Source organism: Achroia grisella, unplaced genomic scaffold (genome assembly GCF_030625045.1).
Source record: "Achroia grisella isolate CSIRO2021 unplaced genomic scaffold, CSIRO_AGI_Agris_v1 utg4131, whole genome shotgun sequence".
Classification (NCBI taxonomy): Eukaryota; Metazoa; Arthropoda; class Insecta; order Lepidoptera; family Pyralidae; genus Achroia; species Achroia grisella.
In genome coordinates this window covers 65,016-79,765 of record NW_026712847.1, presented here as the reverse complement: position 1 = coordinate 79,765, position 14,750 = coordinate 65,016, and the positions used below count along the sequence as shown (strand labels likewise).

The 14,750-nt window shown below is 38.6% G+C and overlaps 1 protein-coding gene across 1 annotated transcript in view; it reads left to right on the top strand.

The window, feature by feature from the left end:
* The window catches only part of LOC131844832 (WD repeat-containing protein 35), a 33,996-nt gene that overhangs the window by 14,680 nt on the left and 4,566 nt on the right, over positions 1–14,750 (top strand). The window contains exon 23 of the mRNA XM_059193807.1: positions 4,356–4,555. Coding sequence (XP_059049790.1) covers positions 4,356–4,555 — 200 coding nt within the window. The remainder of the gene's footprint in view (positions 1–4,355; positions 4,556–14,750) is intronic.

The window sequence follows — 14,750 nt, the reverse complement described above, 5'->3', positions numbered from 1 at the left end:
ACAGTATTATAACTTGCTCTGCTCATTGCCAGACCCTTAGTGTGGTTCCAACCCCCCGCCGGACACCCCTAAACTATACTATTTTGTAAATAAACTTACGTCATTTTAATAAAGCTGAAATTTATATATATTATTGAGAGTTCTCTCAAACTGAGTTTCCTAAATTGCCAGACAGTTTTCTTGGTTCTTTATTCCACCAGAATCATTGAAACCGTATATTGGATAACAACGGTGTATACAATTTCATGTCAAATTCATTATTTTAAGATGCTCTATTTTATCACATATTGTTCGTAGCATTATTATAACTTGCGCTGCTCATTGCCAGACACGTAGTGTGGTTCCAACCCCACGCCGGACCCCCCTAAACTATACTATTTTAGAAATAAACTTACGTCATTTTAATAAAGCTGAAATTTATATATATTATTGAGAGTTCTCTCAAACTGAGTTTCCTAAATTGCCAGACAGTTTTCTTGGTTCCTTATCATACCAGACTCATTGAAACCGTATATTGGGTAACAACGGTGTATACAATTTCATATCAAATTCGTTATTTTAAGATGCTCCATTTTTTCACATATTGCTCGTAACAGTATTATAACTTGCTCTGCTCATTGCCAGACCCTTAGTGTGGTTCCAACCCCCCGCCGGACCCCAATAAACTATACTATTTTATAAATAAACTTACGTCATTTTAATAAAGCTGAACTTTATATATATTATTGAGAAAACTATTAAACTGAGTTTCCTAAATTGCCAGACAGTTTTCTTGATTCCTTATCCTACCAAACTCATTGAAACCGTATATTGGGTAACAACGGTGTATACAATTTCATATCAAATTCGTTATTTTAAGATGCTCCATTTTTTCACATATTGCTCGTAACAGTATTATAACTTGCTCTGCTCATTGCCAGACCCTTAGTGTGGTTCCAACCCCCGCCGGACCCCCCTAAACTATACTATTTTATAAATAAACTTACGTCATTTTAATAAAGCTGAAATTTATATATATTATTGAGAGTTCTCTCAAACTGAGTTTCCTAAATTGCCAGACAGTTTTCTTGGTTCGACAACGATCAGAGCAAGTTATAATACTGTTACGAGCAATATGTGAAAAAATGGAGCATCTTAAAATAACGAATTTGATATGAAATTGTATACACCGTTGTTACCCAATATACGGTTTCAATGAGTTTGGTAGGATAAGGAACCAAGAAAACTGTCTGGCAATTTAAAACTCAGTTTAATAGTTCTCTCAATAATATATATAAGGTTCAGCTTTATTAAAATGACGTAAGTTTATTTATAAAATAGTATAGTTTAGGGGGTCCGGCGGGGGTTGGAACCACACTAAGGGTCTGGCAACGAGCAGAGCAAGTTATAATACTGTTACGAGCAATATGTGAAAAAATGGAGCATCTTAAAATAACGAATTTGATATGAAATTGTATACACCGTTGTTACCCAATATACGGTTTCAATGAGTTTGGTAGGATAAGGAACCAAGAAAACTGTCTGGCAATTTAGGAAACTCAGTTTAATAGTTCTCTCAATAATATATATAAGGTTCAGCTTTATTAAAATGACGTAAGTTTATTTATAAAATAGTATAGTTTAGGGGGGTCCGGCGGGGGGTTGGAACCACACTAAGGGTCTGGCAATGAGCAGAGCAAGTTATAATACTGTTACGAGCAATATGTGAAAAAATGGAGCATCTTAAAATAACGATTTTGATATGAAATTGTATACACCGTTGTTACCCAATATACGGTTTCAATGAGTCTGGTATGATAAGGAACCAAGAAAACTGTCTGGCAATTTAGGAAACTCAGTTTAATAGTTCTCTCAATAATATATATAAGGTTCAGCTTTATTAAAATGACGTAAGTTTATTTATAAAATAGTATAGTTTGGGGAGGTCCGGCGGGGGGTTGGAACCACACTAAGGGTCTGGCAATGAGCAGAGCAAGTTATAATACTGTTACGAGCAATATGTGAAAAAATGGAGCATCTTAAAATAACGATTTTGATATGAAATTGTATACACCGTTGTTACCCAATATACGGTTTCAATGAGTCTGGTATGATAAGGAACCAAGAAAACTGTCTGGCAATTTAGGAAACTCAGTTTGAGAGAACTCTCAATAATATATATAAATTTCAGCTTTATTAAAATGACGTAAGTTTATTTATAAAATAGTATAGTTTAGGGGGGTCCGGCGGGGGGTTGGAACCACACTAAGGGTCTGGCAATGAGCAGAGCAAGTTATAATACTGTTACGAGCAATATGTGAAAAAATGGAGCATCTTAAAATAACGAATTTGATATGAAATTGTATACACCGTTGTTACCCAATATACGGTTTCAATGAGTCTGGTAGGATAAGTAACCAAGAAAACTGTCTGGCAATTTAGGAAACTTAGTTTGAGAGAACTCTCAATAATATATATAAATTACAGCTTTATTAAAATAACGTAAATTTATTTATAAAATAGTATAGTTTGGGGGGGTCCGGCGGGGGGTTGGAACCACACTAAGGGTCTGGCAATGAGCAGGGCAAGTTATAATACTGTTACGAGCAATATGTGAAAAAATGGAGTATCTTAAAATAACGAATTTGATATGAAATTGTATACACCGTTGTTACCCAATATACGGTTTCAATGAGTCTGGTATTATAAGGAACCAAGAAAACTGTCTGGCAATTTAGGAAACTCAGTTTGAGAGAACTCTCAATAATATATATAAATTTCAGCTTTATTAAAATGACGTAAGTTTATTTACAAAATAGTATAGTTTGGGGGGTCCGGCGGGGGTTGGAACCACACTAAGGGTCTGGCAACGAGCAGAGCAAGTTATAATACTGTTACGAGCAATATGTGAAAAAATGGAGCATCTTAAAATAACGAATTTGATATGAAATTGTATACACCGTTGTTACCCAATATACGGTTTCAATGAGTTTGGTAGGATAAGGAACCAAGAAAACTGTCTGGCAATTTAGGAAACTCAGTTTAATAGTTCTCTCAATAATATATATAAGGTTCAGCTTTATTAAAATGACGTAAGTTTATTTATAAAATAGTATAGTTTAGGGGGGTCCGGCGGGGGGATGGAACCACACTACGTGTCTGGCAATGAGCAGCGCAAGTTATAATAATGCTACGAACAATATGTGAAAAAATGGAGCATCTTAAAATAATGAATTTGACATGAAATTGTATACACCGTTGTTATCCAATATACGGTTTCAATGATTCTGGTGGAATAAGGAACCAAGAAAACTGTCTGGCAATTTAGGAAACTCAGTTTGAGAGAACTCTCAATAATATATATAAATTTCAGCTTTATTAAAATGACGTAAGTTTATTTACAAAATAGTATAGTTTAGGGGGGTCCGGCGGAGGGTTGGAACCACACTAAGGGTCTGGCAATGAGCAGAGCAAGTTATAATACTGTTACGAGCAATATGTGAAAAAATGGAGCATCTTAAAATAACGAATTTGATATGAAATTGTATACACCGTTGTTACCCAATATACGGTTTCAATGAGTCTGGTATGATAAGGAACCAAGAAAACTGTCTGGCAATTTAGGAAACTCAGTTTGAGAGAACTCTCAATAATATATATAAATTTCAGCTTTATTAAAATGACGTAAGTTTATTTCTAAAATAGTATAGTTTAGGGGGGTCCGGCAGGGGGTTGGAACCACACTACGTGTCTGGCAATGAGCAGCGCAAGTTATAATAGTGCTACGAACAATATATGAAAATATGGAGTTTCTTAAAATAACGAATTTGGTATGATTTTTTTTACACCTTTGTTACCTGGTACCTGCCAAAGGAACCACGATCCAGGTTTCATATTTGGGGATCGTTCTTACCTGTGTTGGGGACACACATACAAGAACTTTCACGTTTATTAAAATGACGTATGTCTGGCAGTCGTGGGCTCTTGGGCTAATAGGTAACAATATAAAGTATTTATGTACTTGCGAAGTGTAAGCAGCAGATACTAAACCAAAAACGTTTTTTACTGATTCACCTATACGTGTGCATTAGATATTTGTCAAACATACAAAAATAATAATTCATATGAATTTAAATAGTACATTTGCAGTGATCTCAGATACGTTTAATAATAAAAATAAGAAAAGTATAACTAAAACATTTAGAACAGATTTATATAAAATGTTTTAAATATAATTCTTACCATAGAAATTCTTCAAGTGTTATTTCCACAACAATGTTATTAATCGAAAAACGTCTTTGGTAAGTTTGGTTTTGGTAGGTCATAGGTAGATTCGGTTATCGTGCGATTACTTAGATACAGTTTGGTCATTATAGAAGGTGCTAAGAATCGCTTAGCTGTAAATAGCTACGGGCGCGGCTCGGCCCAGCACTGGCTGTGGGCGTGCGCGGCGCGGGCGCTGGCGGCGGCGGCGGCGGCGGCGGCGGGCGGCGCGGGGAGCCCCGACGCCGCGCTGCGCGCCGCCGGCCGGCTGTGCGCGCTCGTGCCCGACCTGCACCCCGCGCAGCACCCACAGGTACAGTCCGCCCGCTCACAGTTTGCGTTTCGGACAGGCCGGGATCGAATGGGCGATGTGACTTGAACTGACGTACAATTTTATTTTGGTTTTATTGACGCAGTTTTATTGTGGTTTGACTTTTTAAAACTATGTACGTACGTCAGTTTAAAGTTACATCGCCCATTCGATCTCGACTTATCAGAAACGCAAACTCTGAGCGCCCGGACCTTAATCTGTTTTCTTTTCGGACTACTTTAATGCTTTAGTTTATTTTAGTTTAGTTGTGGTAGAGCAAGCTGTACGATCACACGTGGTTGTTCAGCTCGATTGGGCCGCTCGAACCGGGAAATACCACACCTCGGCAGAAAACCGGCGTTAAGCGTTATCGCGTTTCGCATGGTGAGCTGTAGGTTCCGGATGCCCCTCCCCCTCCCCCTATCCCTTTCCTACTTCCTTCCCCTACCCACCCCTTTCTTACATACCATGGCAGCGGAATATAAGAGATTTTTACCCCAGGGTGGTACCAGTAACCGTGTTACTGGAGAATCCACCCCTGAGATATCACACTCAGGCTGCCCTGCGTATTCTGGGGTGGGCAATACTCCGCTCAATTTGGCCAACAGGAAACCGAGCAAATCTCCTTCGGCATTTCCCTTGCTCAGAGTCAGTTTTTGCAACATCAGGGGAATTCATTCCAATCTCAACGCCGTCCACCACCACCTAGAGACGGCGAGGCCGGCTTTGCTCTTCCTTACGGAGACGCAAATATCCTGTCCCGACGAAATTTCGTACCTGACCTACCCTGGATATAGATTGGAACACCATTTTATTCCACGGGCCGGTGTGTGCGCTTATGTCAGAGAGGATATTTGCTGTCGCCGTCTTGGTACACTTGAAGGTACTGACCTTTATGGTTGCGTGTAGATTGCGATGACCACCCCCGCATCTATGCATGCTTATACAGGTCCCATAGCGGTAACACCGAAACTGACCGACTCATTGAACACGTCCAAATGGCTACAGATTTTTTGCTCCAACAGATTCCCTCCGCTGAGGTCGTGATTCTTGGTGACTTTAACGCCCATCACGCTGAATGGCTCGGTTCACGTACCACCGACTATGCGGGGAGATCTGTTCATGGCTTTGCTTTGGCATATGGTTTGACGCAACTGATATCCTCGCCAACGCGAATACTTGATGTTGTTGACCATATACCTTCACTGTTGGACTTTCTGCTGACTTCTCATCCGGACTGTACAACCCAACACTAAACTCTGGACTACTACAGCGTCCTCTGGTGTGAATAAATAAAACAACCAGCGATGTTGGATTGCTGAACTTAAAAAGGGGTTTATTTTTACAAAATGGCGTACTATATGTACACAGTAATACAACGAAACCATATCGACGTCTACTTTTAACACAGCGCCATCTAGTATGTAGCTCGAGTACTAAAGCTTCTATATAAAATAACAAACTTATACATTCCGCCCACCAAGGACATGATTTGTCCTTCACACTTGGAGCCGCCCACCATGGATACGTAATAACAAATGTAGGGCAATAACATATTATAAACAACTAAACTATAGATAGTAGGGCTTAAAAAAAATAAACTAAATAATTAATTAACTAAAAATGAGTAAATCAACACTAACACTATAAAAAAAATAACAATTTACTCTGTAATAGGTAGTACACATAACTTTGAAGTGGGGCGTTTAATTAGTGAATTCTGATTCCTAATAGTAACTACCCGAGTGATGTTATCCATGCCTGGATGTTTAGCAACCACTCTCCCGAGCAACCATCGACAAGGAGGTAAGTCCTCTTCTTTTACTAAAACTACATCCCCAACGTCAGGTTCTGGTTTTTGATGTGACCACCTATACCGATGAAGAAACCGTGTAAGGTATTCTTGAGACCAACGCCTCCAAAAATCTTGCGTCAATCTTTGAACCAACTGCCACCTACGAAGATTAGATATGTTGGACCTTTCAAAGTTGTAATCTGTAGGAGCTAGTAATGGTCCTCCGATGAGGAAATGCCCTGGTGTCAAAACATTTATTGTATCCTGTTCTGAGTCTATTCTGGATAGTGGACGTGAATTTAAGCACGCTTCTATTTGTGCTAAAGTTGTGGACAATTCCTCGTAAGTTAAAATTAAATCTCCAACTATTCGCCTTAGATGAAATTTGGTAGATTTTATCCCGGCTTCCCATAACCCTCCAAAATTAGGAGAGCGTGGTGGTATAAAATGCCACGTAGTACCTTGTGTGGCTAGAATTTCGGCTACCTCTGTTGAAATTTTTTTATTCTCAGAAGCGAACAAAGTTCGTAATTCGCGCGAGGCGCCAACAAAATTTGTTCCATTATCGCTCCAAATATCTGTACATAAACCTCTGCGAGCAACAAAACGTCTAAAAGCCGCCAAAAACCCTTGTGTGGTAAGGTCTCCAACCAACTCAAGATGTATCGCCTTAGTGGCCATACATATGAATAGACAAATATATCCTTTTGTAGAATGATAACCGCGACCCTTTGTAGTTTTAACATTCACAGGACCTGCATAGTCAACACCACTACACTGAAAGGGTCTTCCTGGAGATACTCTAGCTGTAGGTAATTGACCCATTAATTGAGTAGAAGTAGTTGCAGAGTAGCGAATACATTTAACACACTTGCGAACATAGGCTTTAACTAAATATTTCGCACTCAAAATATAATATTTAGTCCCAATAAAGGACAACATAAGTTGTGGTCCTCCATGCAAAGTTTTCGTATGCGCATCAGCAATAATAAGTTTTGTAAATGGTGAATTTTTTGGCAATAATATAGGGTGTTTAGCATCTAAATTGAGTTGTGATTTTTCAAGTCGCCCACCTACTCGTAAAACTCCAGAACTATCAATAAACGGATTTAACGATTTCAGCGGACCCTTAACTGTACTGTACTCTATATTTTTATTAATCTGAGCTATTTCTTCATGGAAATTTTGTTTTTGGCAAATTTTTATGCAAGTTTTTAAAGCACCCGCCAATTCCTGTGTTGAAAGAAAAGTAGTACTCTGTCGCTGTTGTCCGGTACGTAGATTTAAAAAACGTTTACAGTATGATATTACTCGAATTAATCTTGTCAATGAATTGTATCGATCCCAAAGTGTAGTTTCAGTGACTGTTAGGTGTACTTTACTTTCTTCTAAATGTGTTGCAATATCCTTTGGTTTATTGTAATGCACCTCATGTTTATGTAAAAACTCCGGTCCGTTAAACCACATTGTATTTTGCCATAGATCTGATGGACTAACACCTCGGGACGCACAATCGGCAGGATTCTGACCTGATGTTATATGTGCCCATTGTTGAGAATCTAAAGTTGACAAGATCTCGGACACTCTATTGGCAACAAAGGTTTGCCATTTACTTGGATGGCTATTAAGCCACGCTAAAACCACCGTAGAGTCAGTCCAGGCTCGAATGTCTTTTTTAGGGATGCCTAAAACTTCAGCTACCTCGACCAAAAGACGTGTCACCAATACGGCACCACACAATTCCAATCTAGGGACTGAAATTTGTTTGATTGGCGCGACTTTGGTCTTAGCAGAAACCAAAGTGACATGGATATTACCATGTTCGTCTGTTAATCGTATATAAACGGCTGCTGAATATGCTATCTTCGACGCATCTGAGAAGCCATGTAACTCGACTCGTGAAGATGTGAATTTAGTTCCGAACCATCTCGGTATGTTAATTTTTGTTAGCTCCGACAAGCCTGTGCGGTAAGTATGCCACTCATTAATTATATTATTTGGAACTTCATCATCCCAATCTATTCCCAAGATCCAAAGCTTCTGAATTAATACCTTTGCTATAATCACGCTAGGGGCTGCCCAACCCAGCGGATCAAATAATCTTGCTATTTCTGAGATAATCTTTCTTTTTGTTACAGGTCCAGACACCGGAGGAAGATTCACCGAATATTGAAAGGTATCTGCTGAACGATTCCAGGTAAGTCCTAAAAGTTTAACTACTTCATCTAACTTTATCTTCAACCCTTCCTGTGCATGTTCATTTCCCTGCTTTATTTCATTTAACAAATCTTCACTGTTAGTCATCCATTTTTGCAGTTGAAATCCACCTTTTTGTAATAGTTGATTCATTTCTTGATAAATAATAACACCTTCTTCAACAGTATCACAGCCTGTCAGAAGATCATCCATGTAGAAGTCGTTTTTTACTCTTTGAACTACACTTGGACAATTATCGCCTTCATCTAATGCAACTTGTTGCAGTGTCCTTACAGCTAGATAAGGAGCAGCAGCCGTACCAAAGGTAAGTCTTTTTAATCTATAATCTTCAATTGTTCCATTTTCATTATCTCCCCATAGTACTCGCTGATATTCTGCATCTTGTTCGTACACCTTAATTTGCCGATACATTTTGTTGATATCAGCAGCTAAACATATCTTATATATTCTCCACCGCATGATTAAATGGCGCAACTCTGGCTGAAGTGTTGGCCCTATCATTAATAACTCGTTTAATGATACACCATATTCATTTTTTGCAGAAGCATCGAATACTACGCGAACCTTTGTTGTATCTTTGGCATTATTTATCACTGCATGATGAGGTAAGTAGAAACTTAATCTATTTTCTTTTTCTGTTTCTGGTATCCTTTCCATGTGCTCTAGATGTAAGTACTCCTTTATAATCTCTGTATACTTTTCTTTCAGTGTCTCATCTCTATTTAATTTCACCATTAATCTCTTCAATCGTTTTGTAGCTATATCTCTCGAGTTTCCGTTAATATATTGCAGATTTTCAGACTTAAATGGGAGTTTGACAATATATCGTCCCTCACTGTCTCGTTTTGTAGTTTCTTTATATAGTTGTTCACAGAGTATTTCTTCTTCTGTCAAGATTCGTTTTAAAGTATAAGGATCACTTTCAATTTCCCAAAATTTTTTAAGGTAATCATTCTCATGCGTACATAAATGCAAGGCTGTAACATTAGTTACTGATCTAAATGATGCTTCCTTTATTGTACCAGAAAGTATCCATCCTAGCGACGTAGCTTGTGCCACTAGTGTACCATGAGGTCCTCTTTTAACCCCATCTTCAATAATCTGTCCATATATCTCAGCTCCCAACAAAATATGGATTTTGTTTGGAGTGTGATATTGAGGATCTGCAAGTTGTATTTCATTTAAATCCAACCAGTCCAATTCAACTACTTTCTTATTTGGTAGAAAAGTAGTAATTGTTTGCAGTACATATGCTTGCACCATGATAATTATTTCAGGTTTGATGCGTGAGCGTATCTTCAGCTGGACCATATATTTGGCAGTTACATTTTTATTTCCTTCTAGACCAGATATCGTTCCCTGTACTGGAATTTTCTTTACCCCCAAATATTGAGCAGTCGCTTCTGTGATGAAGGATGCTTGTGAACCTTGATCCAGTAACGCCCTTATAACCCGACTCTCCCCGTTTTGAGTATCAGCTTGAACGAGTGCGGTGGCAAGCAATACTTGACTATGAACTGCAGTTTGACCAGCAGAAAAACATGAAACTATATTACTAGTTGTTTCCCCACTATCTATATCTACTTTTTTATCTTTACTTTCGACTTTATTTGTTGAATTACCAGAACCTGAAATTTCTAAATGGTCCCTTTTCTGTGGATGTAAGAGAGAGTGATGCCTACGTTTACAAACTTTACAAATAGTAGTACTCTGGCAGAACTTGGCAGAGTGGTTGCCTCCAAGACAATTGAAACACAAACTATTTTTAGCTACAAATTCATAACGGTGAGTATAATCTAATTTTGCGAATTTTTTGCAGAAACATAATTTATGCGTTTCCGAACAGAATTCACAATTTATTTTAGCCACGTGCATACAAGTTTTAGTTTTAAGATAAGACCCGCTACTAGGAATTGAAGATCGCTGTTTTGGTTCTATACATTCTAAAGCCCGAAATCTACTTTGAAGAAATTCTGAAAATTGATTGAAAGTGGGTAGTTCATTTGAATTCTCAGCTGATATTTTCAATTCCCATTGTTTGCGTGTTTCCTGATCTAGTTTATAATTTATAATGTGTATTATAATAATATCCCATGTGCTAACATCTATATTCAAATTTTTTAACGCGTGTATACAATCAGTTGTAGTATCTAGTAATTCTTTTAAAACTGATGCGGATTCATTACCTAATGATCTTTGGCTAAACAATCTTTTTAAAATACAATTTGCCAAATATCGCTTGTTATTGTACCTATTCTCTAACTGTTGCCAACACTGTATATAGTTTGCAGAAGTAATCGGAACATGTCTAATTAATTGCTCCGCTTCTCCGGTCAAATGCCCCTTTAAATAATGTAACTTCTGTACATCATCTATTGAATTATTAGAATGAACCAAAGAAATAAACAAATCCCTGAAGGAATACCACTCCGTATATTTTCCTGAAAATTGCGGAATAATTATTTTCGGAAGTTTTACCGCAGAAGAGGACCCATTGCCTGCTTTAGAAGAACCAGAATCTTTATCACCACTACTAATTTTATTTTCATTAAAACTTTTTAAATATCTTTTAAGTGTGCTTTTATAATCAGAAAATATTTCTTCAGTTTTGTCATATATTTCATCTTTAACATAAAAAGTACGTTGTACATCTTCCCACTTATAATCCTTAAGTATTTGCTGATGTGTAGTGAGAAACTCAACCCACAACTGTTCTATATTATCCAGTTTAGTTTCTACATATGACTCCGTTATTCGGTCTTTCGGAGATTTTTTAAAGTTAATTTGTGCCTTTGATATTCTATTAAAATTGTCTCTTTGACAATTCAATAAACCTTCCATCTTATTTAATTACAGAAATTACAATTATATTTTAAAGAGTTAAAAGTAACAAGAATTGTACTAAGTCTCTAAACCTTTATACTTAGTAAATTATTCTATGTCACCGATATACTAGTACACAAATGAAAACTCAAACTATAAAATATTCTAAGTTCAATTTGAAAGTAAAAAATATAAGTTTTAAATTGTACTAAGTTCCTAAATTTTTAAACTTAGCAAATTATTATATGTTCGCGGTATACTACTACACAATTGAAAATCGAAACTATAAAAAATATTCTAAAACAAATAAAGAAATGTCCCTAAATTTATAAACTTAACAATTTATTCTATGTAGGTTTATTACTATTCAATTGAAAATTCAAACTATAAAAATATACTAAGGCCAATTTTTACGTAAAAAATACAAATGAAAATAATTGTACTAAGTTCCTAAATGTTCATACTCAGCAAATTATTTTATGTTTCTGACATATTACTATATAAATTAAAATTCAAACTATAAACTACTCTAAATTCAGTTTTACAGTTAAGAATTTTACAAGTGTTAGAACGTAATAAATAAAAAATCAGACATAGGTTCTCCGTATCAACTCTTTTCTTAAAACTATTAAAAGTGTTACAAATTTTACTAAATGTTATATAATAATTATTTTCTAAATTATTATTGTCCATATAACTTCCAACCTTATTTTTTCTCAAATAGAAAGTTCAATTTCGCGTAACTTCCGTAAATAAATTTAAATGTACTCACAATATTTTCCGTTTCACTCACACCACAACAATATTACTGCAACTGCACTTGCGCTTGTCACACCATGTGACATTTCAAGGTTACCGTGACGTCGTTGGCTCGCCTCTGACCTCTCACTCCAACGCCGTCGTCAGATCTGCTGTCTCGCTCACTCCTTGAGCGCTTAGCAACTCCGATGTCCTCCGATTGTAAACCGAGTAGCGAACCACTGCCCCTACTAGGTTCTATCTTCCGCCATATTACCACTTAATACTGGGGAAGATCGGCATGCGGCTCGAATTTGGACCAAAAAAATGTACAACCCAACACTAAACTCTGGACTACTACAGCGTCCTCTGGTGTGAATAAATAAAACAACCAGCGATGTTGGATTGCTGAACTTAAAAAGGGTTTTATTTTTACAAAATGGCGTACTATATGTACACAGTAATACAACGAAACCATATCGACGTCTACTTTTAACACAGCGCCATCTAGTATGTAGCTCGAGTACTAAAGCTTCTATATAAAATAACAAACTTATACACGGACGGATATCAGATCTCTGTGGAAGCCCCATTGGGATCCTCTGATCATTGTCTGATACGGAGCGAAGTGCCTCTCACGCGTCCTTCTTTGCCGCGATCTACTGGTCGACGTCGTGTTTGGCATTTTAAGTCGGCAGATTGGGATGAGATGCGAAGTTTTTTTGCATCTTACCCATGGAGGCGAGTTTGCTTCGCACTGGACGATCCTGATGTAATAGCTGAATCTGTCACCGATGTGGTACTTCAGGGAATGGAGATATTTATTCCAAATTCCCAGGTACCTGTCGGTGGTAGATCTCAGTCCTGGTATGGCGGATCCTGTAGATCGGCGTTTCGCCATAAGCAGGAATGCTTCCGTGCCTGGATTGCAGCTGTGAAGTCGAGTGATCCAGATACCAGTGCCCATAAAAGGAAGTATAACTCCGCTTCCAGGTCCTTCAAAAGAGTTATTGCCACAGCAAAGTCGGAGCACATCAGTAGAATTGGTAAGAGACTAAACAGTCTTCCATCTGGATCCCGGGCTTTTTGGTCTCTTGCCAAAGCTGCTCAGGGAAATTTCTGTCAGCCATCTTTTCCACCACTGCGCAGAGAGGATAACTCGTTGGCCCAACATGCTAAAGAGAAGGCCGATCTCCTTGGGTCTCTTTTTGCATCCAACTCGACACTGGACGATAGGAAGCAATCACCGCCGGTCATCTCGCGGTGTGAGACTTTTATGCAAGAGGTAAAATTTACCCAAAAGCTGGTACGTAAGTCTCTTTTCTCCCTTGATATCCACAAGTCGAGTGGGCCTGACGGTATTCCTGCTATTGTGCTCAGGACGTGTGCACCTGAGTTGGCTCCGGTACTGCTACTCTACAGGTGTAGTCCCGAAACTTTGGAAGACGGCTTTGGTTCATCCGATCCCTAAGAAGGGAGATCGCTTAGATCCAGCTAACTATAGGCCCATAGCCATCACCTTCTTATTTTCAAAGACAATGGAGTCGATTGTCAACCGTCAACTCCTACGATACCTAGAAGTGAACCAGTTGATTTCTGATCGTCAGTATGGCTTTCGCCAGGGTCGCTCAGCTGGTGATCTTCTAGTGTATTTGACACATCGATGGGCAGAGGTTATTGAGAGTAAGGGGGAGGCCCTATCTGTTAGTCTGGATATTGCGAAGGCCTTTGATCGTGTTTGGCACAAAGCTCTTCTTTCAAAGCTACCATCCTTCGGGTTGCCTGCGAAGTTATGCAAATGGGTCGCCAGCTTTCTCGCAGATCGGAGCATCAAGATCGTTTTCGATGGTGCTTGCTCCGACCCTCACTCTGTGAATGCTGGTGTTCCACAAGGATGTGTGCTATCTCCGACTCTGTTCCTTCTGCATATCAATGACATGTTACAAATCAACAACATTTATTGCTATGCGGATGACAGTACCGGAGATGCCTTGTACAGCGGCCATGCTAATATGTCGCAGGCAAAAGTTATAGAGTACCGGAACAAACTTGTGTCCGAAATCGAAACTTCACTCCATCAAGTTTCGGTTTGGGGTCAGGAAAATTGTGTTCAATTCAACCCCAAGAAGACACAAGTTTGCGCGTTTACCGCTAAAAAGAATCCATTTATCGTATCTCCTCAGTTTCAAGACACTCTCCTTGATGTGAAGCCAAATCTCGAGGTCCTTGGCGTTGATATATCCAGTGACGGTCAGTTTTGCGGTCATTTGGAGGACAAGGCTAAAATAGCCTCAAAAAAGCTTGGTGTGCTCAGTAGAGTGAGATGGTATTTCACGGCGGCCCATCGCTTGCAATTATACAAGGCGCAGATCCGGCCGCACATGGAATACTGTTCTCACCTCTGGGCGGGAGCACCACAATACCAACTACTTCCATTTAACCGCATTCAGAACCGAGCAGCCAGAATCATTGGTAATCAACGTCTATATGACAGACTCGACCCATTGGCTTTGCGGCGTGACATTGCATCTCTGTGCATTTTCTACCGCATATATCACGGGGAGTGTTCTGACGAATTGTTCGGATTAATACCAGCTGCTGAGTTTCACCACCGTACCACCCGCC